General features: G+C 38.8%; 3 protein-coding genes across 7 annotated transcripts in view; 1 reads left to right on the top strand and 2 right to left on the bottom strand.

The window, feature by feature from the left end:
• Positions 1–22809, top strand: part of LOC128255599 (uncharacterized) — a 79518-nt gene that overhangs the window by 52570 nt on the left and 4139 nt on the right.
• Positions 9182–11321, bottom strand: LOC128255581 (kinesin-like protein Klp59C). The gene has a single exon (XM_052985248.1). It carries the CDS (start codon positions 11143–11145, stop codon positions 9316–9318), a length of 1830 nt encoding a protein of 609 aa, XP_052841208.1. The 5' UTR covers positions 11146–11321; the 3' UTR covers positions 9182–9315.
• Positions 12444–15810, bottom strand: LOC128255587 (glycerol-3-phosphate dehydrogenase [NAD(+)], cytoplasmic). 5 transcript variants are annotated; one of them, XM_052985258.1, is made up of 9 exons: positions 15511–15810; positions 15242–15448; positions 14879–15067; positions 14637–14820; positions 14395–14548; positions 14240–14332; positions 13168–14178; positions 13004–13105; positions 12444–12877 (listed from the first exon to the last, which is right to left on the bottom strand). In XM_052985258.1, exons 1-7 carry the CDS (start codon positions 15727–15729, stop codon positions 14148–14150), a joined length of 1077 nt encoding a protein of 358 aa, XP_052841218.1. In that variant the 5' UTR covers positions 15730–15810; the 3' UTR covers positions 12444–12877; positions 13004–13105; positions 13168–14147. The 5 variants fall into 5 exon arrangements, with proteins under 5 accessions (XP_052841218.1, XP_052841219.1, XP_052841217.1 ...); XM_052985259.1 differs by lacking the exon at positions 12444–12877 and having other exon boundaries at positions 12883–13102; XM_052985257.1 differs by lacking the exon at positions 12444–12877 and having other exon boundaries at positions 12883–13105.

Here is a 22809-nt window from a genome sequence, read left to right on the forward strand (position 1 = left end):
AAAAGAGAGAGATGTATAGAAAAGCTACTTCAAAGCAAGTGGAATTTAAGGTTCGAATAAGCTAAGAAGAGAAACTAAAAGGGGTCCAAATAAAATAGCAAACATTAAATAAGCCTTTAATCTATTAACTTGGGAAAATCCTGCGATTTTTTTATAAAAGAGCTGTCAACTATGGTGTATGCGTTTAATTACAGAGAAGAGTAACCATAAAGAAGATAATTATTAATTTTACCGACTAATTAATATAAAAATTTAAAACTTTTCCGGGACATTCACGGCTGACTAATTTGCAAAGCTAACAAAGAAGAGTAAAGCAAAGGCAGAAGAAAAGACAGAAAAAATGCATTCTTCAAACTTAGTCAATAAGAAAAAAGACAAGTAAGTATTTACTCCTTCAAACTTTATTCGAAGTCCTGTGCCTGAGCACAAACTTTGCGCTTTTCTTGGGCCATAAAGCAGGGAATATGGTAAGCAGGGCGGGCCAAGAAAAATGTGCACTCGTCAGCAGAAAAAAATGGAATGGGAAGGAAAGTAGCGCAGAAATCAAGGCAGGCCAAAGAGACTTCAACTCGAACCAAACCAAACAAAACTGCAGCCGAAATCATTAAAGAAATGAAAGCGTAATTGATAAAGCAAATGCGGGTTCGCAAAAAAAAAATAAAATAAGGGTGGGGCCAAAAGTAGGGGCATGGGAAGCCTCAAGTTATAGCGATGACATCGTTAAAAGTCTACCAAAGTACACTTCTCATGGAGTACGTCTTCCCCGGTTTCCCCCCCTGCGATTCCACAATTCTGCCCAGTTTTCACTGCTTTTCTCTCTCTCAAGTGACTATTCAAGTGCCGAATTAGTGGCCACAAATTGGCCTGACTTCGGCTGAAAAGACCTAAATGCGAGCCGAGGGCAAAGATTCATTGCAGCAGATGGAAGATTAAGGAATGTGTGGTTAACAGTTAGCAATCGTGGCGAATTTAACTCCCACTTTAGCTCCCACCGCCGGAAAAGCTTCTTGTAAAATGCAAATGAGGGAAATATTTTTCTCGTCTTCGGCCATTTGAGTTATTTGAGCATACCAAAATGCCATTTTGCGGGTATTTCTCTGGGAAACAAAAGGCATTCGCTGCGGAGTCAAGCACTACTGACCTCCACTATCCATCCTCACTTAGCCTCTACCATTGAAAAAAGACCCTCTCAACCTTTTCCACGGTACTTAAGCCGAACTAACAAAAAGTTCGCTTTATTTTTCCCTTCTATTTGACTTCGCCTCAGCCAGCGAAAGAGAGCAAACTATAAGGATGAGGTGGGGGTGGGGGTGGGGGCGATACGAATTGGGAAGATCCTCCGCTGCATAAGGCATTTGCATAAGTTGCTGTTAACCTTACCCCAAGCCCTCACTTTTTCCTCAACTAAAAATTTTTGTTTTCGCAATTGTGGCGCAAAAGCGGCGGCCGCAAATTAAATCGTCAGCGGCGAATGGAACAAAAGGAAAACTTTTTCAGTGGAAAAATATTTGGTTGGCAGGGCTTGCATATCCACACCAATAAAGTAAAGTTGAAAGATGTTTTAGCGTTTCAAGTTTCCCCCAAAGACAAGCAGAAGTTTGCAAAATAAATCAATACACATTTTTTTTTTGTTTTTTTTAAGTCCTAGGATTGTGTTGAATAAAATTCAATTGATTTAAAAAAAACTTTTTTGACGTCTGTAAAATGTATATAAATGAGTAAACGTTGATTTTTTTTTTAAAGCCAACAGATTAGTAAATAAGGTGAGCCCTACATAAATATATGTAAGAAATCTGTTCCAAAAGGAAACAATTTTAGCTCATTATGTTCATTGCTAAAAAATAGTTTCGATATTATGTTAATAATATACGAACAGAATGAACAATCAAATGCAGACTTGCTAAAAACCAAAAAAAATGCATTTCCTCATATCTTTGCTTGTATATACCTTTAACGACTTATATGTAAAACTGACATTTGTATTTATAAATATCTTTTTAACAACATACAATACACGAAGTTATGTTAAAGTTAAGTTAACCAGACAGCAATTTCAGCATTTCGTTTCCTTCTTCAAGATCTTCTCAGCTACAAAAGTTTTGGCTTAATTAAACATATAATAACAGCTTATATCGCTGCTAGGGGCTGTCAGCGGAAGTGTCTAACAAAAGCCGAGTGGTGAGAGGAAAGTTTTCTACTTTCCCGTTGATAAGATAGGAATCCCCACTGGCCAACTCTGTCCACGCCTGTCAATGCCAAGTTCAAGTTTTCCCCCTGCAGAAAGGGTAAACAATATAAAACAATAGAATCGGAGAGGGGAAGTGTGGGGCCGACACCAATATATGTATATATAGAAATAAAGACGGAAACTTTTTGCTTATTTTTATGTGTTCACATTATTTTCTGCTGCTGTTGTTTGCACTTTATACATTTTGACAAACGGAAAGGCATTCCATTCTATCTTGGCACTTTTTTTGGCACTGACATATGAATATGCTGAGGGGGTGGAGTTGATTGCTGTTTGGCCAAATTATGTTGTTTGAGGGGTAACAACAAGTGCCAAGATCGTAAAGTTAAGCCGACAACTTTCCTCTAGGCTCCCGCTCACCCAGATGAGGAAGTAAATTTGTGGCATTGAAGCGAGTCAATAAAGTTTCGCCGTCTCACTTTGCCGGCCCCATCTTCCGTTTCCGGTTGGAGTTTAATTTTCTGGTTTATTTTGGTGCTTTCCCTTTTGGGGTCTGGTGTGGTGGAAATCAATAGCAGCATTTATTATTCAACGGCAGGCAAGAAACTCAAAATCAACTCAAGTCCCCTTAAGTCCCTTCCACAAAGATTATTTCATTTTTGTGCGTATCCCGCACTCAAGGCCATCATGGTTCGGTACAAGGTTGCCGCAAATTAAAATTATAAAAAGAAATCATGTATACGCATTACGTATAAATAAATTCATACTTGTGCGGCACTTGTGTTTGTGTTTGAGAACTTTTTTAAGGGGCTGGCTCAAAGTCACGCGATTGTGGCCCAAAGTCAAGTGCCTTGCACAAGTTGGTTTCACTTTGCCAGCTACCAGTTGGCCTGACTCTTCGAGTGCGTTTTCCATTTAATTACTATTTTGTGCCTTCCTCTTTTTACCCCGCTCTTTCAGGCCTTTTACCAGTAAATATATTTGCCACTTGGCCCAATCAGTCGGACATTATGTCATGGGCAAATGCTTTTCGGGCAATTGATTGGTTTTCAATTTAATTCTTTTAATGTTGTTTTAACGAGAGTGATGCTTGAGCTTTTGGCTGACTTTGATTGCTTCTAAAAACAAAGGAAAATATTGTCTCGGTTGTGATACCATAAAATTATGGTACTTTAATTTATACATCTGCCATTACAACAGAAATTAATATCTCTAAAGAGATAAAGTCAACTTATGGCTACCCTTGCCATTCTTGGTTTTAAGGAATCGGAATTTTTTTTTAATCACTACCAATAACTTTTTAACAATGTTTCGCTTCAGATGAAATATTCGATTCACGGTGGAGGCTTCTTAAAGGTTAAAACAAGTGTTTTGCGGCTGTAAAATGTATGTTGTACAAAAATTGCATGAACATTCGCCCCGTGGTTTATTTTATTGAATTCTAAATACATACACAATATTTTAAAATATTAAATAAAATTTGAGCCGAGTTTCTTTTTTTTTTTTGAAACTCTCCAACATCATTTGGGTTTATGTACCATGAAAATCGTAATATTTGTAAATTATAATTATTATCTTATCTATAACTATAGTAGTATAACTCAAAATTTTTGGAGTCAACAATCTATACAATAAATTACTATGGTTTTTATAAACACACAGTGTTTTTTATACCCTTGCAGAGGGTATTATAATTTCAGTCAGAAGTTTGCAACGCAGTGAAGGAGACGTTTCCGACCCTATAAAGTATATATATTCTTGATCAGCATCCCTAGTAGAGTCGATCTAGCCATGTCCGTCTGTCCGTCCGTCTGTCCGTCTGTCCGTCCGTCTGTCCGTCCGTTTATATGCAAACTAGTCTCTCAGTTTTAAAGCTATCTGCATGAAACTTTCCCAAAAGTTGTCTTTCTATTGCAGGTAGTATATAAGTCGGAACGAGCCGGATCGGACGACTATAGCATATAGCTCCCATTGGAACAATCGGAAAAATAAATGAAAAAAAATTATAACTTTTCTGTTTTTTAATTTTTTGTTTAGTTCTTCGACATATAGCAATGTTTAATTATTTCAGAATTATGGTATAAATTTTATCAAAATCGGACGTCTATAGCATATAGCTCCCATAGAAATAATAAAAATATATAAAAATAACTATCTAATAATTGAGCTGCAAATCATCATAGTTTCAATGTTTTTTTTTAGCACATACTCAAGTAAATCATAATTTAAATGTTTTCAAAAGTATTTAATTAAAGCAATAGCTGCAAGGGTATATGAACTTCGGCTTGCCGAAGTTTGCTTTCCTTCTTGTTTTTATTATTTTTTTCCCCCAAAAACTGTGTTTTGAAAATGTTTTTGTTGCAGAGGGAAGCCTCCTCCACATGTAGAGGTAATTGACTTTGAAATGAGCTTTCCCCTTACTTGAACTCCATCAAGATGCATAATCCACTTACCCTTGGACATTTTGGGGCAATCAAAGGTGCCTGCCACAGCGTTGGAGTTGGCAACATGTTAGCTTGGAGTGGTTCCAAGCAGCCAAGCCAGACACAGAATTCAGTCATTACGAGGTTGGGGAACCATAATATCCTAACACATCCTTCCTGCTTGGCTGAGTTGTAGCCTCATCCCAACGACCCACTGCCAAGCTGCCTAAGGAAAGGCGGCCACGAATAGTTTCGGGCCGTTTGCTTCTTTTTGTCATTTGCTTTTTTGTGAATATGTATACTTTTCTTTGCGTTAGACATCGAAGAAGAGGGCGTGTTTCGAGGGGTGGGAAAATTCGAGTCATGTATGGCAGACATGCATAATTCAAAACGTGGCTGGGGAAACTGTTTGCCCTGCTCTATGTGTGCTTGTGTGTGTTGCCACTTTTTGTGTTGGTAACACGACTGTGGGGACATGTACATATGAATTTGTGTGTGGGCTAACGCAATTTTCGTATGCACAAAAAAAAAAAAAAGCGAACAGAATGTCACCGCCTTCGCCTCTTGTTTGACATATTTTTCACACAACGGCTGCTTGTTAAATTGTTGGCGGCAATTTTGAGGTTAGCGTGACAAACAAACACTACCATACAAACGCACACAAATGCATGTGCAAGGACACCGCAGTGCCACCAACTTGATGTTTGTCAAATTCCTAGGGGTTTTTGCTGAAATTCGGGCTAAACACAATGTCCATGTTTTTTCGTTGGCTCAAGAAAAAATAATATTATGAAAGCGAAAAATGCATCTTCATAACATTAAATAAACTGCTAGTAAAAAGTATATTTTCTATTTAACTTTGTTTTAATATCTTGTTTTGGAACAATAACATTATTGTGCCCTAATTTCCTTCAAACATTTACTAACCCCTGTTTATTTAGTTTATAAGTAGGTAATTTGCATAAAATCGATATCCTTCCACTGGTAAATAATGATCCTTTGAAAATTGAAATTAAACCAGTCCAGCACATTTTCGTGTTGATCTCACACCATTGTTAATAGACTTCTACCGACATCTGACAGGGTTAGTAAATATGCAAAGTTGGTTTTTTTATCTTGGCACATTTCTCTCCAACGTTTTCCATACACCGGCACGCGAATGGAAGAAAGTTGAAAGGGAGAGCACAGAGAAAATTGGTGAGAAAGTAGGAGACAGAGAGAAAAGGCGAGGCGGGATTGAGAATCGCTTGCATGTTTAGCACTTGACGGCTTAATGGCGAACAATTTGGGTTAAGACAAGAGGGAACGCCCCTCACTGGACTCAACTGGCCGAGAGGACTGGCCAGGATTAAAGGATATACTAAGATATGGCTGGGAAAGGGAGCTTTAATAGGGACATTTCACTTATTGCAAAAGGCTTTTAAGTTATGGAAATTTAAGCCACAAAAGCCACTAGTACTAGTAAATTCAGACGAGCAATCAATTTCCGCAATAGAATGCACTCGGGAGATGAAAATCTCATTTCCCGTAGAATTGTTTTAACTGCAAGTGTAATTCGAGGCATAAATAATTCGCTTAGCGCAGAGCCAAGCGGTTGAAGCGTCGACATAAGGACAGGACTCGGAGAAAACACGGACACTACCCACTAGACCAATAGCCACTGGCCAAAACAGCACAGAATCACGGTCGTGGGGAGGGGGCGTAGGGGCGAAGGGATTGAGCTCGGAGCTTAACAAACATGCAGCTGCCAAGAATTTATTGGCTGGACAATGACAACGACAAGGACCGAGCAGGACAATTATCATTGTAAACATTTTGCCATGACTTCAGCAAAATGAGGAATGGACTATTGAAGGGGGAAAAATGGTTTTAACTTGCCACTCAAGCTTCTTTTTAGATTCAAATACACATAGCATATATGTGTTTTGCAAAAGCTTTTCTGTAAGTCTGCCAGTTAAATTGAAAATCGAGTAGAAGCTTAGTAAATTAAACGATTCTTTCAGAACTCATCTCATGCTATTTCGATTTCTTTAAAATTCGATAATAATACATAAAAAACATAACTAAACCCTGCAGTGGTAATACGGGAAATACTTTATCTTTTAATTATTAATATTATTAATGATAACGATCAATAAAGTATAATTAATGACAAAATGTGTAAGCCGTAATAAAAAGGCACAAAGTAAATTTGGTAAAATATTGTACTTATTTCCTTTTTTCGGCTCCCATCATAAATTCGCTTTATATATATGTACCTCGGCATTTTCCAATATCTCCCTGATGAAGCCATTAGTGGCTCTCACTTTGCCGACTGCCGCGAGCAAAGTTTTCCCGGACAACAGTTTCGGTTAGTTTTCAAGAGATAGGAACGAGGAAAATGCTTTGGAGTTGCAGCCCTCCAGTTGCGAAAGTGCATTAGACACAAAGTAATCGATACTCAATGGTGGAGCAGCGCCGCCGAAATGCTTTAAGCCTTCAATCAGGAGATGTGTTTGAGTTATCGCCTCGCTTTTTCCGGGTTTCGGGGGCGTTGGGATTCTGGAAATTTGTTTAGCCAACGTTAAGTTTACGTTTATAGGACTTATCAGTTTCCCCAAATTGAAATGTTTGCACTCCGATGAATCTGCACGCGCTTCCTTCCGGTTTTGTTTACTCTCCGCTTGTGTGTGGGTGAGTATCTATGTGCTTATCGAATTTACTTATTTAGGTAGCTATGTTAATGGCATATTAGAAAGCGGCGGGGGCTGAAGTTCCTTCCCCAGGAGACCCTTCAACCCGTGGGCATACCGCGCTCTAGCCGTCGTAATGCCAGGTTAGGTAAACACTTGCGAAATGAATTAACTTTAAGCCGCAAAATTTGTGCTCTTGAGTGCGTGGGAGTGTGTGTGTGGGTTTCTTCGCTTCTGTGAGTGTGCATACATAAATGCTCGTAATTGTTTATTTACATAACTTGACATAAGATTAAAGACGCTTTTGATTAACGATGCGAGAGACAGCAGGGACTTAAAATTAAATTGCAAACATTAAATTGTTGACAAGCCAAGATGGAAGCCTTCAAAAGTGACGAACGTATGCTGCCAAATAACAAAAAGTTTAAATTAAATTATCGTCTCTGTTTATAATTGCTGTCTTGTAAGCCGTAAATATTTGCATTTTGAAGGTATTTCATTTTTGATTAAACTATAAAATGTATATAAATAACGCAAACGTGTTTGCAAACATGTTTTATAATTTCTGTTGCAATGCTGATGAATAATTCTAGGACAAGAAAATATGTCAGGCTTAATACGAATTAAAGCTTGATTAAAAACAAAAATAGACTTATTTTAAATTGTGTTATAAATAATTTAGTCGGTCAACTGTGCATAATAGCAACATAAGTTGAAGGGAAGAGAAAATGAAAACCTTTAGAAAAAATTCGTATTAAAATAATTGCCATTTGCATTTTGCAGACAAGGCAGCTTTTAAGCAACATTTTTGTTGATTTCAATTAGTGTCAATTGCGCAGGAATAACAAAATTTTCTGCTTTATCCATATTCATTCAGCCTTAAGCATTTTTGGGAGGATTTGCGCGAAAAATGCCAAAAAGTTATGCGAGGCGGCGGAAGGGCGGGGTGTTAAGGAAAAGCCGCCCTAAGCCATAATTTAATATATTGACACAAAGCTTTGTCGTAAGACGTGTCTTGGCACCATCATAATCCCCAATATTGTATATTGACAGCTGTCAAAGGAGCCACTTCTCCACTTTCCCACTTCCGTCCTGCCAAGTCGAAAAAAACCACAGAAAAACTGTGAGGAACAAGTAAGTTTTTGGCTTAATGCGCAACTATGCGGAAAATATTTGCGCTTAGTTTGAGTTCAGCATAGGAAAATGTAGTCACACACATGAACCCACCGCTACGTGTGTTGGTTGAAGGACATGAAAGTGGGCCTGGGACCATAAGCCCAGAACTCAGGTTGGCACACAAATGAACTGGGCCACAAACGATGAGGGCCATGGGGCGCTGAAAACTATAAGACTCCGGAACAACTGTCTTGAACAGTCTCCAACCGGTCGAATATTTCAATGAAGACAGTTTATAATAGATCTGCGTTGCTAGGTTTCATTTAACTTGTTAAGTTAAACTAAGCAAATCAAAGGCGCAATTTTATACATTTCAATTTATGTCAAAGACTTAGTACGGTAAATGTTAATTAACTTTGCGGTTACAGCTGCAAAAACTGCACTGTGCCTAAAAAGGGAATAACCTATTTTTACAACAGTTTCAAGGCTTAAACTAATTATACAACAAAAAATCCAGAAAAAAATCAAGATTTTTGAGAACTTTTACTACAAGTCCGCCATTTGTGTTTATTTTTTATACCCTTGCTAGAGAGTATTCAACAATGAACTAACCTGTTTTTCGAGGACACCACTTTGACAATAAAAATTAAAAACAAGTTCACGTTAAGTAAATCTAAAACACTTTTTGTTCATAAATTCCAAAAACCAGTAGACACAGATACAAATTTTAAAACACTCAATTTTGTTTTCTTTTAGGTAAACTACCCTAAGTTCCCAATAACTTTTGACTATATTTTCTAGTTCTGCATTATTTATTTGTATCAACACTTAATTTTGTTAAATTACTCTATTGAATTTAATCAAATAGTTGTAGAATTCGTTTCTAGACCCTGATTGGGGACTTGTTCGACGAGTTTTAGGGAATGTTGCGCCCCCGAAATCGTGCCAATGATTTGGCCAACATTTGAGAAGCTTCCTGGGCGTTCTTCTTTTGGGTCAAATGTCGCCCAGAATTATGGGTTTGTTCTTCTTGGCTTCTATTTAAATCGTTGGTCGTGTTACTGCCATCCTGCGATTGAATCGCTTCACTTGGTAGCGAGGTGGATGAAGCATATGGATAGTCACTCTGATTCTGCGATTTAAAGAAAATATTAGGCACGGAAGCCAATGGATTGATAAGTCGTTTCGGAGTAACACTCTCTACAGTCAATTCCTTCACCCGATCCGCATATCGTAGGGTGTTCAAAGTGTGCTCCACCGAATGCAAGCCCGGTGAAATCGTGGCTATCATGCAGGTTTTGACCTTTTTGCCTCCAATAAAGGAGTCACGAAGGACCTGGGTGAGTTTGGAGCCCCTGAAGGGCAAGTGAGCCGACTGGCGACCCAGAGCGCGGATGCATTCCTTCAGGACCAGCAAGGACTTGTTTATTTCGGATCCCTCCAGTCGGGTTAGCCGGTCCGCTGAACTATTATCCGCTCCGCGCTCGTTTCCCGCCAGATCTATAAGCGAGAATTTTCCGTGCAAACGCTCGTTCGTCGAGGATCTGAGCGCAATTTGGAAAACCGCATGAGATCGGGAGGACTTAGAATTGGCAGACGTCTGACCCGAGGTTCGAACGCTGTTTCCCAGTTCAAGAAGCGCCAGAACATCGGCGGTCTTCTTCACAGGGTTTTCGGTCAGGCCCACAACCTGCACCTGCTGGTTGCCGTCTTCCAGGACCCGCAACTGTGGCTTACCCGGCCTCAGGAGATCGTACACCCGCGACCCGTAGATCTCGAAGAAACTGCAGGAGACGCTCAACTTAAGGCTTGCATAAGCTGGCGATGCTAGGTTGCCAAACACATCGTTGGTGGCCATCGCATAGATGCCGCCCAAGGAGCTCTGCTGTCTTCCGACGAACTGGCCACCCATGGTGTGGGTCTTGCCACTTCCCGTTTGTCCATAGGCGAAACACGTGGCCATTCCGCCCTCAAAAATATGTCGGATCAAAGGTCGTGCTGTGAATTCATAGACAGTGGCATTGGAGCAGTCTTCGTCGAAGACGTAATCGAAACGGAAGCTATGGTTGTCCAGGAACTTAACCAGATTCACATGCTTTCGAGGCTCGTGCACCACCAGCATATCCTTCGAGGGTATGCTGACCACGTCCAGTTCCCGAGCCTCGACCTCCTTGCGTCTCAGTGGTCTCTTTCGCACACAAACCACAATCTGATGCTCTTTGGGGGGTCCTTCGGAAGAACGGCTCTTGACTGGCTGACTCTCCATCTGGAGACGTTGCAGGCGTATCATCCTGGCTATCTCCCAGTCGGGATTACCCGGATCTTGGCTCTTAGCCTTCTCCCGCACTTGACGAGCCCGGCTTTGGAGTTCCCTTCTTTGTTCCCGCTGTCTTCGCATCCTGTCCACGTGGATCACCACATTATCCAGTCGTTTTGGTAGCACCATGGTGGGCGGCACTCGAGGCATGAAGCTCCCGGCCGCCAAGCGCTGCTTCCTGGAACGTGGCGGTATAGAAGCCGTTTGATTGGCCAGTGCGCCGCTGCAGCGGGGCGCTTCAAAGATCTGAGGGTTCATCAGGACCACCAGCTCCAGAGGCAGCTCCTTACCCCGCACAGCCTGTCCTTCGGGCCACTCCACCGTCACCAGATTACTGCTTCCGCCCTCCAGCTTGATAATTCCCGCCAAGTGAACCCTGCCATCCGAACGTCGGATAAACACCTTCTGGTTGATCGACAACTGGTCCATGGCACAATCCCCGGAGTTCCGTTGCTTTACTCGTCGATCTCCCAATTTCTACAATCAATTTGTTCAAGTAACTGCAAATTTTCTCTTAACAAATGTGCATAATATTTAAGCCGATTCCATAAATTACTGTTTTAATGTTGTGTTTTACCTGATAAAAGTTTCAAAGAGAACTAAAGTGACAAGCAATGCAATGCGTATTGTAAAATTTTTTATAAAATATCTAAATCATAATGCAATACTTTATATAATATGTATATGCAGAAGAAAAAACCTTGAACAAATACCAATTCAAATATAAATATTTCAGTGAAATATTAATTTATGACATGAATGAAGCCGTTTAAAGAAAGTATACAAATAATTTCAAATTCTGGATCCTCTACTTTCGAGTTCTCTGCAACACACAGTGATATCTATTCAAGCGAGGATTGTTTTAGCTATTTGTTCAATTTGAGGGCAAACAACAGGCAGCAACAATAACCGAATCAACAAACAACACCGTTCCGAGAGGTCTCCCGTCAGGCGTCCTACATGTCCTGTGTATTTTCTATTTGCCAAGTGGGTGGTCATGAAATGAAGCATTCTTTTTGGGGAAAGAGATGGGCAATCGAGTGCAGAAAGAGATGGAGAATGGGAGAAACAAGTTGCAGATACGTTTGCATAAGCCGAGACGTGTGTAACGTACCAAATTGTTATTTATTTTTTGAAGTGCTTTCGCTACTGCCTCTGTGAAAAGGTGTATCTGTGGATCCTGTGCCTGCGTATCTGTGTTTTTGCATGCAAGTATATGGGTGTCGGGATGCTTAGATACATTGCTAAAAGATACGTGCAACTTGTTTGGGTCCTTCACCGGCGTCTTGTTTGCTATTTGACGTCACATTTTACCAAATTTACCGTGTAATTATCGGCAAAGGCGAGCAGCAACCCGAAACTCAGTCGCTTTCAACTTACAGCACTATGCCAAATGCAACAAGAAATGGTCCATAGAGCCAGGTGCTCCTGGTCCCCAACTGATATGCAAATTTCCTTAGCTTTTTCTGTTTGCCCGGGACCCCATTCATATTTGTTTAGCCGCAGTCAGTCCAAGCCGGACAGTTTTATTTCGTTACCCTGAATCCCATTTCATTTTTAGCAACCTATTTTGCCAATGCTCGCAGGAAACACGTAAGCCCTATATTTGCTGAATGCTTGCCTAAACTGCAAATCTAAAATGAACTAATAAAGCAATTGAAATGGAAAACATTTGCTAGGTTTTACAAAAAAAAAATTAATTCCAAATAAATTGAATAGCCATTGAACTGTATGAGCATAATGTGGCATGCAATAATTTTTTGGTATCTCATAAACAAATTTATGCATATTTAATGGAGAAAGTGATTTCATGGATATAATCTTTCGAAATATTTTTATTAATAATTTCTCGTTCCTTTTTTCTGCTTATCTGATGATATTTTAGTATATTAATAAATAATTTACATATTGTTTCACACGTGCGCACAATTTAAAAATATATCACAGAACGCAATCCAACACAATAAATGTCATCCGGCACGGATTAAATGTTGTTTGCTAATGTAATCAATTTGGACAATTTCGACAGTTGAACTAATCCGTTTACGTAATCCGGATGCAATCAAGCCGCAGCATCACACCCCTGCCCGCTGATTACTGCCTTTGTCGCTTTGATTTAATTATGCCTGAAAAAAAAGGCACAAAATAGCAAAGCCGAAAACTAAATGAATTGCATAAAACATTTATTAAATAATTTCAAAATTGACTTTTACAGACAGTGAACAGAACAAAAGGTGTGTCATGGTGACAAAATAAATCGCATGTGTTATTTGTGGTGTTGTTTTACTGAATGTTGATTTAGTGATTCGAGATTTTCAACATAGCTCTTTGGCTCAAGCTTAAGTTTCACCCTTACAAAAATTGTAGTAAGTCGGCCCGAATCTTGCTGCTAAAAGATTTAATTTATTACTTAAAAATTTGTCGCTGGTAAAACTAGACTTTATACTATACTGTTTGTTGGTTTGCAGATTTTGCTTAGCGATTGAGATTGTTCCAGATTTTTTCAAAATAGCCTTTTGGCTTCACAGTGGCTATTGGCCTTTTATCCTCCCAGAAATAGTAATAAATATCGAATACCATGCTCCAGAATCCATTCGTCTTGCAAGTTTTGTTACCATCGTTGGCTGCAACTGCCGGAGACGGTTCTTCTTTCTTGAGTACTGTCCAGATCATTAGAAATATTATTGGAAGTATTGCAAGCACGAAAAGTATACGTCGTTGCATTGTTAACTTTTTCTTTTTTTGGACGAGATCAGACGCGTTGTTGGTCATTGCTTTAAAAAAATATTTTACTGGAGCTCTGACTTTCAGATATTGATGTTTTCGTTCGTGATTGAGTTCGTACACTGCCTAAAAACGTATTGACATATAGGGCTCTGCTTGAATAGTTCAGTGAACCCCTGGCTGGGGATCTCGACAAGTCATCCAGCGGTTGCTCCCATTTCCTCAATTCGGATTGGAAAGCACTTCATCCTCAATACAATGCTGAGAAGTAAAACTACCGGACACAGAGGAACACACATAAATTTATAGTTGAGCCATGGAAAACAATGAGTTGGAAAAGCGGGCGGCTTTCTTTTCCATTCATCCGGATCCGGATCCCCGACTGAAGTGATTTCCGTTGTTTTTTGTTATGCTCGGAGCGTTGGTGCATTCAATGGAGTGCACTCTCCGCAAGGGAATACTTGAACTGCAGCAAGAAAAGACGCACAATACAATTGTTGAGGGGCTTTGTTTGAACATCGAGCGGAGCGTCCTGCCGCATTTGCCGGCGAATACTTTATACATGTACTTATGTATATCAGAGACAAAGCCCAGTCGCAGCATGTGCTCCACTTTCCCAGCTAAACGATAAGAAAGCAAATTGTTTGGCTGTGTTTGAGATGCGAATTTGTTTTATTTAAATCTTATTAAACATTGAAAGGAGCGCCTCAGAGCTGGAATGTATGCATCGGGTGGAAGCTGTTGGCAAATAATTAATTACTATTAGATAGGCAAGGGCTTCCATTGAGATCCTCCTTACATGTCCTCGCGTGCTTTGATCAGAGTTTCCACCAGGCGGTGCAGCGGATAGTCTCCAGTGCAGATCCTGTACACACATGTGAAAAGGGGGAATCTGTGAGAAACGGTAAGATTATTTTAAGGTTAATAATAAGTGATTTTGTGTATGTTATTTACTTATCCTCCAAACCCTTCTTCTTCAGCATGTGATGCACTAGTTCAGCTGTCACTGGACCCAGAGGCTCGTGTCCTGGTATAAGGATGTGCTCCAGTTCGCTCAGCGGCTTACCTGTCTTCACAAAGGCCTCAGCCAACTTGCGATTTCGATTGGCTGCAGAGAACATTTTTTAACATTTTTTTATTTTATCCAAAGGTCAAATATCTTGGAGCTTTGGAAAAATTTAAAAGATTTAAAATACCATAGCAACTGGTGACCAAATCGGATATACCGCAGGACTCAAAAAAAGTTCCCATGCGGCAACCCGGGTAAAAAACATCCACAAATTGGAGCATTTCCAGAAAACCCCTCCGAATGATTCCTCCCTTGGTGTTTTCATTCAGCTCCATTCCATCTGAACAGCCAGCCGCAAAGGCAATTATGTTCTGTAAAATAGAAACTGAGTCTGTCAAAAGGGATATTTTAATAGTGGAAGGTAGCTACCCTCAACGTGGAACAAATCTCCACACAGTCTGCATCCTCGGTGACCACCACTCGAAATGTGGGCGACTTGAAGATGTCGTGCAGCACTCGATAATACTTCTGATCTCGACAGCCAACTGTTCCCTCGGCAAAGTGATCATGAGCTATTTCGTGGGCCAAATTACAGCCCACCAGTACTGAACATGGAATCTAAAAATTAAAGGAAAAATAATAAGATGTATTTTCATAATTTACCTAAACTAAATGCCGGAATTATAGAAGGAGAATTTTATAAGGAATGAAGGCTAGTATTTTTATATCAATTAAAAGATTAAAAAATTATTTTTTTACTTTTCTAACATCAATTACTTATAAAAGTACAACCTTTAGCTGCCGCATAATTATTTGGGAAATCAGGACGAACTGCCCATCATCGCCGCGCTCAAATCCCTTGATCAGCGAAACGGCATGGGCCGTGGGCTTAACTTTGCCCAAGAGTGTCTTGCAGCAGCTGCTAACGAAAGTAGGCGGAATGGCAAATATTATAATATCGGCATCTCTTGCCGTGGCCACAATATCATCCACGGCCACCTGGCAAAGAAATGGCAGTTTACAAATTATGACATATCGTTTTTCAATCAAAGTGCACCCACAATGTTTGGTGGCAGCTCAAAGTTCGGCATATACTTGACATTTATGTGGGTGGTGTTGATGATTTCGGTGAGCTTACGACCATCAACTATTTCCTCGTACACATACATGGGCACCTTTTCATCAAGTGTTTGCGAATTTATCACATTCCTTCCCACATTGCGAGCTATGGTCGTTGCCCAGTTGCCCGATCCTATGATGCAAATCACTATCTTCTCCATATCAAAATGTTATATGTTATTTTAAATTAAATGTTCTTTGTATGTTGTGTAGTTGGAGTGACTTTAAAGTCTAAGACATTATATTCAAAACAAATAAATTCCTTATTGAAATTCTATTCAATAAATATATCATACATTTCAATGATAGAAATTAAATATTTCATTTCTAAGTTATTTAATTTGCCCAATGGCATTTCGATTGACTTTCAATTTTCATGAAACACAATTGTTTGATTTAGTAGTTAATTATATTATTAAATTATATTCAGAGTATAACCAAAAGCACATTTTCAGAAATTGCTCCAATCAAAAGTTATTTAATATAATGTACCTTTTGTTGTCTGGCCAAGCATCATAAATTGTATCTAAACAAAGCGTTAATAATGGCAATGCTATAATATTGTGATAGCTCATACACACTTTGAAAATCATATCAGGCTAATTTACAACGTTGAGGAAACCACCAATTAAACAACGGTATAAACTTGGTTGTGAGTCTTAAAAATTAATGGGCAAATAAATACAACCCATACGTGAACCGAAATTTTCAATCGCGTATTAATATATATGCATATTTACATGCATATAAGTTCCGTGCACACATATTGATTGAGTGCTGGGCAAACAATTCATCAGTGAATCAGGCGGGATAAAAATTACGTATACGTCACGTTCGCCAAACTGGCAGGGCAAATAATTAACTGTGGCAACCTTCGAATTTCCAGAAAGGCTGCATATGGATTCATTCATGTTTACCCGAAAAATGTATTTAAATACATGTCATATTAAGCTGATACTGGAAAAACTTCATAATTCTTGTATTTATTTTTTAATTGCGCTGGCGTAAAAGAATTCTCCGAAAATGTCATGGCAAAAACGAGAAGTGGCGGCGGTAATTTCAATAAAATATAAAATTGCCAGCGTTGAAATGCAAGGGGCAAAAGTCAAAGAGAAAGTCCCATCGAAATCAATGTGCAAGAAAGTAAACACTATGAAATTGTGCGACGCGCAGTTGGCCAGCGCATCTCATCCAATTCCGACCAAGCCGACCAGAATCCAGATTCCGACTGCAGCCCAACCGCCCAGCGCCATCCACTCGACTATGAAATCAAAATGGATGATGGGCGAAATGAAAATGGAATTTTTAATGAGTTGCTGCCGAGGCAAGGGCCAAACGAGCTGCTGTGCTGGCCGAACAATGGTGCGGAGACAAAACGTTGGAAATGAGGCCGGCCGGGCTGGGATTGGGATTGGGGTTGGGGTTGGGGTGTGCAATGGAGCGGTACAAGGCCGCTGCAGGCAAGTGAACGGCTTACTCCAGGTCCAACAAATCGTTGGCCAACACTTTAAAAGGCCGTGAAACACAAGAAAAATATCTCCGAGTCGGTGGCCAGAATGGGTGAAGTATCAGATTCTCGCCACACTTTTCCCATGAGTAGAGCACCTTAAAGCTTCTTTATTTAAAACTTCAATGTATTTGTTATAAGAATATTTAAACTGCAACTCACAAATAATATAATCAGTGAAATCAAATAGCCCAAAATTTAACTCTTGAATTTCATGTTTTCTATATAGCTATGACCAATAACATTGTTTCTGTTCAAGTCAACACATTAGTTAAATTTCTCTGTCAAACATAATTTAAGCTCATACAATTAAAGCTCTTACACTTCGATTACTTTGATTAATGTCAGTAATGGGCTTAATTCTTAAACAATAGTTTCTGCAGAACACTTATAAACCCAGTCTCAGCTTGGCTTGTTGGAAACCTCCAGGTAACCAAACGAAACACTTTAAAAGTATCCTGAACATAATTCGATTTTTATTTCGTCTTGGGACGGTATAAATTATGCGCTCACATGTCTTCTATCCCCTCGTCCAACATTAATTTCAGTTTTTATTATTTTATTCTCTCTGCCTTCTGTTTCTTTTCACCTACAACCATAAAGTAAACTTTACTTGGGCAGTTGTCTGAAATCATCGCAGGGATACGCACATAAAGTTTTAGCACGAATTTTTATGCGTTGCACCTTAGACATCTGCCCTCGCTCCCTTTTACTTTGTGGTAGTTACTCATACGATTTTGTGACTACAAAGTTGAATCGTAAATAAAATTATTCCATGTTTTTGTTAGCTACATCGTGATTTCGAGAGTCTGTTTGGAAGATGCGGGATCTGAGAGGACGAATGTGTAGGAATAGTACGTAAACTTTCACTTTCTCTGTACTCTAACTTTGAGCGAAGTTTGCAAAGATGAGATAAACTAATTAGACCGACGTGTGCTTAATTTTGTGGTGGTAGGTTGTATATTTCAAAAAAATGGATCGCGTATGAAAAGTAAATGGAATGGAATTAAGGGAAAGCTTTTAGATGCTCAGCAGAGATATGGCTTTTAAAGTAAACACATTTACATAATATATAAATACAATTAACCCATCTCAATAACTTTTTTTTGCATTGTGTTTTAAAATGATAGTTTCAATTTAATCCTTTGTCGTTATGTTTTTAAAAAAGACAATATTAAAGCCATCTAATTCGTGCTTAAAATTGTCAAAAAATGTTTAAAACGTATTTTTTTGCTTGGATAAATTTAAAAAATTGTATATGGTTACCCATGTTAAAAACTCCCTGCTGCGGCACTCAACTCTGCTTTCATCTTAGCCATTTTCGCTGGCATTAGATAGAATTCAGGCACACGGCCGCGTTGCCGCTTTAAAAGGCATTAAATTACGCGCGAAGAAAAGTTTTTTGGCCCCAAAGTTGAGCTGGATTCGAGTGGAAATCAGATACAGATATAGCCAGGGATGTGGACACAAAGAGAAAGCTCTGGAAATGACGTAGCCGCAAGTCTTAGATTGCGTGCGAAATGCAAGCAAAGTTAGCTTGTTAATGGGGAAAGGAAAAAGGGAAAAGTGGAGATTCCGGGGAAAAGCTGCCAACTATGCAAACTGCCCGGCTCCGAATGAAATCGAGATAAACTACTCACAATATTTACTTTTAATTGGAGAAGTTCAAAGAATAAACAAATATCAAGGGACCAAGGGATAGAACGATGCGGCATTAAAAGTTTTTTGTTCTTCATTTGCTTCCCACCTTTTCCCTCACATTGATGGGCAAAATGAAACACATTTCTGTGTACACGGGAAAAAGTTCGAATAATATAAAATTAAAGCAACCGGGCAACATTTTTTTTGCTATAGTTTGCCATGAAACAAATATTAAATTTAATTGAGTATAGATATTTTGTTGCTGATAGGAAAATCTAATTACCACAAAGAAATATAATGAACTCTCATGAATTGGAGCTGTAGGAAATCACTATTTATTTATATAGTTTTATTTATTATCATTACCGTTTTTCATAGTTTGAAATGATTTGTCCTGTATTTTTCTGTGTAGTTTTAGCTTTAATCCCGCTTTTCGAGTTCATTAAGCTCCTTAAATGCGGCCCAAAGTCGAATTAATATTCCAAACAACATTTGCCGCATCTTGTTGCCATTTCACTCGCTCCCATTTGACAGCCAGACAGAAAGTTGAGCCCGAAGTTCAAAGCCGCCAGGTCAGGGGCAAAAAGGGCGTGACAGGGGTCAAGGGGCGCGGGAAAAGCGTCTGCAGTTGGCTTTTAATGTTCTCTTTTGCGTTTCGTTTATTTTTTACGTTTGCCTAAATGGTAATTAAAATATGCCAAGATGGTGTCTGGATGTCTGTCCGTTCTTAGAAGTCCGTCAGCAGTGGAATGTTGCAGAAATGAGTGGGCAGTTCGGGTTCTCGAGGTCAATTGCAATCAGTGAGTTCGTTCTCACGGTCGGAGTGCGAAAAGGTCATCCTCAGATGCTAATTTTAACCCTCTCTCCATTTTAGCTTTTCGAAAATCTGTAAAATTTAATTGGATTTGGTTCTATTCGAATTTTTAATTAAAATCGCTTACCTACTCGATTGACTTAGTGCCATATGCAGTTAGGACCAGATGGGAAAAAATTTATTAATTAAAATTGTCGTAAAATATTAAGAACTAATATCTGCCAAAAAAAAAAAACCTTTTGAACCTGTTAATTCCGTAAATTTTAGAGTTTTTAAAAACCGTTTAATTTGTCTTTTTTGTTTTTGTTGTAATAAACCAAAAAAGCCAACAAATTTTATGAAAATCAGAAATTTAAAAAAGTGCAAATTGGAAAATTTTGGTTCTTTATTGTTTTAAGAATAACTACAAAGAATTGCCTTTTTTGGCAAATTTTTTACTTTGGCTTATGATTTTAGTTGATGATAAAAACCGGTTTCTGAAGTTCTTAATGCCTTATAATTTATTATTTATGAAATATACCTACGTCATAGCACTTCCCGCATGAAATTTAATACGGCTTATACCGTCCTTTTACTTTTCCTGTAACCATTTAGCGAACTTTACCGCCATCTTTCATTCATAATTTGCTATCCCCTTTTTGCCGCAGATTTTTTACACACAAAAAAGGGGGGTTGGGCGAAGCCGGGAGGGAAAAGCTTCAGGAGCAGCTGAACGACAAGGAAAACTGTGTCAACGCAGCCATTTGGCAGCCAAAACTCCGCGCCTTTCCTCCGATTTCCTCGCCCTGTAAGTCCTGTGTTCCCTGTGTCTCCAATTTCCCGCCTCTCTGAGGGCGACATAAATACCACCGCTTGGATGATGGCTTAGTCCCTCTTTTCCCCGGAAAACTCCCCATTTTTCCAGCACCCGAACGTTGGCCATATCCCAGGTAACAGCCGACGGTGGCTCATAAATGTAAACTTTTTCGGCTAGTTACATGTAATTATGCCATTTTACTGACAGCAAAGATGAGAGGACTTTACCGCAGCTTTTCGCTTTTCTTTCTGATGGAGCTCCTGATGTCTTTTCACTTGATTGCCAATTTAATCGGCTCGCAATTTTCCGCCTTGGCGCCGTGATTAGTGGGTGGGCGGGGCTGCGTCTAATTTGTTTATCAGTGCAAAAAGGCGATCCCTCAGAGCGTAAAAGGAGAAAAAATATTCAGAATGACTGGTTTTCTACTTATTTATTTTCCGCTTCTGACACTGGCATGTGTGCGTGTGTGTTTTCCGGTCCCACTGGCACACATAATTCAAATACGTGCCGTGCATATGTTCGAAAAATATTTAGCATGCACCCACACTGACTGCAGTTAATCTTCGCTTAAGCCCTGTGCGCCTGTCAATATTGCTTGTGACCAGAGATGAGGAAATTTTTGGCTGCGCAATTTACATTTTTCGCTTTTCTGTAAAAAACTTTTTTAAAAGAACTGAAAAATTATTTGGGTAGCACCGGAAACGCTTTTGGACATATATTTTTTTGTGACACTGTGCTGTAACCCTTTCTGTGAGGCTTGCATGCACGTTCTACATAATTTGCATTATGCTTATTCAAAAGAACAATTTGAATTTGGTTAGATCATTTGCATTATGCTAATTTCAAACAAAAATTTGACTTTTGTATTCATTAAAATATTTTGTAAATCTACGGTTTAACATATACTTCATTGTATTTATTGGTTCTGTGCTTTTGTCTATGGTGTAAACTTTTCATTTCAGAAACTATTATCATAATTGCAATTGTAGAATAAAACAGACTTATTCCATTGAGAATATTGATGGGTATATAATTTTTAGTTCATCACAAAACTTGTTGTGAAGCTGTTAAGTCAATATTTTTTTTTAAAAACTTGGCATTTATTAATGATTTGTATGCAGCATTTAACTTAAAGCTTAAACCAAAAAAATTATTTTTTTTTTATTAAAACCACACAAAATGTAAAGATAGCAAAAACAGCCGATGCAAAGGGAAAATAGTATGCACATTCATAGAACAAAAGGAAAAGGGAGCGTAAGCGCTTGCTCTTTCTTTGCGATTTTCCTGTCATTTTTCTTTTTTACACCCCCACTTATGCATTTAAAGTGTGTGTGTGTGTGTGTGTGTGTCGAAGTCCGTGTATGCACACACTTGCAGGTTTGCTTAGTTCACATGAAGTCAGTTGTTAAATTGTTGGGGTTTTCATGCCCTCTCTTTCGTATCCGCTCCACCTCTCTCTTTCTCATTTTTCAGGTGGTTCTGACGGTTTTTCGGGTTTATTCGGTGCGGTTTTCGTTCTTTTTTCGCCGCATTTCTCCTTTGGTTATTGGCCTTTACAAATAGACTTTAAATATTTTGGCACTAAATTTATCTGTGCCAGCATGTGGGCGTTTACACATTCACAAACAGGTGTATACGATTTATGACATCCAGTGGAGAGAGAATGTAAATAATCCACGCTATAGTTTTCCATTTTCTTTATCAATTGTATTGTGTGATAGTCTTCAAAATTAGCCACTTTGGATTCATATTTAGGGGCATTTATTTCATATTTATATCATATTACACTAAAGTACACATTTTGACATAAACATTCGCCTGCATTTTGGGGAGTTTTATTGCGTATGAGCAAAAATAGATTTTAATAGCATACTTTTCAGAGACTTTTAACGCTCGTGATTAATTCAAGTTTTGTTAAAGTAGTAAACATCAATGAAACTTTTCGTGTTTTTAGTTGATTAGTTTTGTACACTATTGTACTTTTCTTCCTAATTTGAAATATTTACTCTTTTAATTTACGCACTGCCACTAAAACTACAAAATACGACTTAGAGCATAGCGATTTTCTGGAATTTGATTTAACTTTTTGCATATTTCACGGCTGCAAACGAAAAATGTATATAAAACTTGAGCAATTTTAACTTCTTTGGCGAATCGTTTGGCTTTCTTATTCCCTTTTTTTTTAGTTATATATGGCTATGAATTTATAACGAAAAGTTTTGCATTTTGCAAATCATTTTTAACACCTGCGGCAGGGTTAAAGTTCAGTCAGCGTAAAACTTTGCAAATTAGGAGTCCTGCGCTGTTTCTTTCTCCACTGCCGTTGTTCATATATTTATTTTTCGCTCAGCGCAGATTTAATTTAAAATGAGTTAACCTGTTAATGGTGCAATGATGAAGAACGAAAGAAAATGTATTCCAGGCATGACTCGTAAATTTGTTTTGCTGTCGGACGAGAAGAAGGTCTAAGGTATCACGGAAAG

The sequence above is a fragment of the Drosophila gunungcola genome (genome assembly GCF_025200985.1).
Source record: "Drosophila gunungcola strain Sukarami chromosome 2R unlocalized genomic scaffold, Dgunungcola_SK_2 000011F, whole genome shotgun sequence".
Lineage (NCBI taxonomy): Eukaryota > Metazoa > Arthropoda > Insecta > Diptera > Drosophilidae > Drosophila > Drosophila gunungcola.

Excerpts from the sequence above, each read along its gene's own strand:
- LOC128255581 (XM_052985248.1), bottom strand. The coding sequence starts at position 11,145 with ATGGACCAGTTGTCGATCAACCAGAAGGTGTTTATCCGACGTTCGGAT.
- LOC128255587 (XM_052985258.1), bottom strand. The coding sequence starts at position 15,729 with ATGGAGAAGATAGTGATTTGCATCATAGGATCGGGCAACTGGGCAACG. Across the intron at positions 14,821-14,878 it reads AGATTTGTTCCACGTTGAGG|AACATAATTGCCTTTGCGGC; the intron begins GTAGCTACCTTC and ends TCTATTTTACAG. Across the intron at positions 14,179-14,239 it reads ATCAAAGCACGCGAGGACAT|CTTCCACCCGATGCATACAT; the intron begins GTAAGGAGGATC and ends ATTTGCCAACAG.